At 62.0% G+C, this 292-nt stretch overlaps 1 protein-coding gene across 1 annotated transcript in view; it reads left to right on the top strand.

The window, feature by feature from the left end:
* Positions 1-27: 27 nt before the first annotated feature.
* The window catches only part of FOXK2 (forkhead box K2), a 23,052-nt gene continuing 22,787 nt past the window's right edge, over positions 28-292 (top strand). Inside the window, exon 1 of the mRNA XM_005883685.2 lies at positions 28-83. Within this exon, the coding sequence (XP_005883747.1) occupies positions 28-83 (56 nt within the window). The remainder of the gene's footprint in view (positions 84-292) is intronic.

Consider the following 292-nt stretch of genomic DNA (forward strand, 5'->3'; position numbering starts at 1 on the left):
AGCCGCCTCTTCCTCCCGGGCCGGGCTATGTCCGTCGCCTCCTCTCGCTCTGCGGGTTTCCCTGGTGGATTCGGGGTTCCCTGGTGAGTTACCGTGGGAGCCTGGTCTGTAAGCTGCGCCCCTTTCTCCGGTCCGGCCCGGCCCTTGGCAGCCTGAAGAGGATGCGTTCTGAAGGCTTTGCCAGAACCTGAAGTGAAATGTTGGGCAAAGTGGACACTTCACGCCACTTTTTAAAAGTCAGTGTGTTGCGAGGCCGTAGCCGTGCACCGAGGGAGCTGCTGGGAGCGCCGGT

The sequence above is a fragment of the Myotis brandtii genome, unplaced genomic scaffold (assembly GCF_000412655.1).
Source record: "Myotis brandtii unplaced genomic scaffold, ASM41265v1 scaffold797, whole genome shotgun sequence".
Classification (NCBI taxonomy): Eukaryota; Metazoa; Chordata; class Mammalia; order Chiroptera; family Vespertilionidae; genus Myotis; species Myotis brandtii.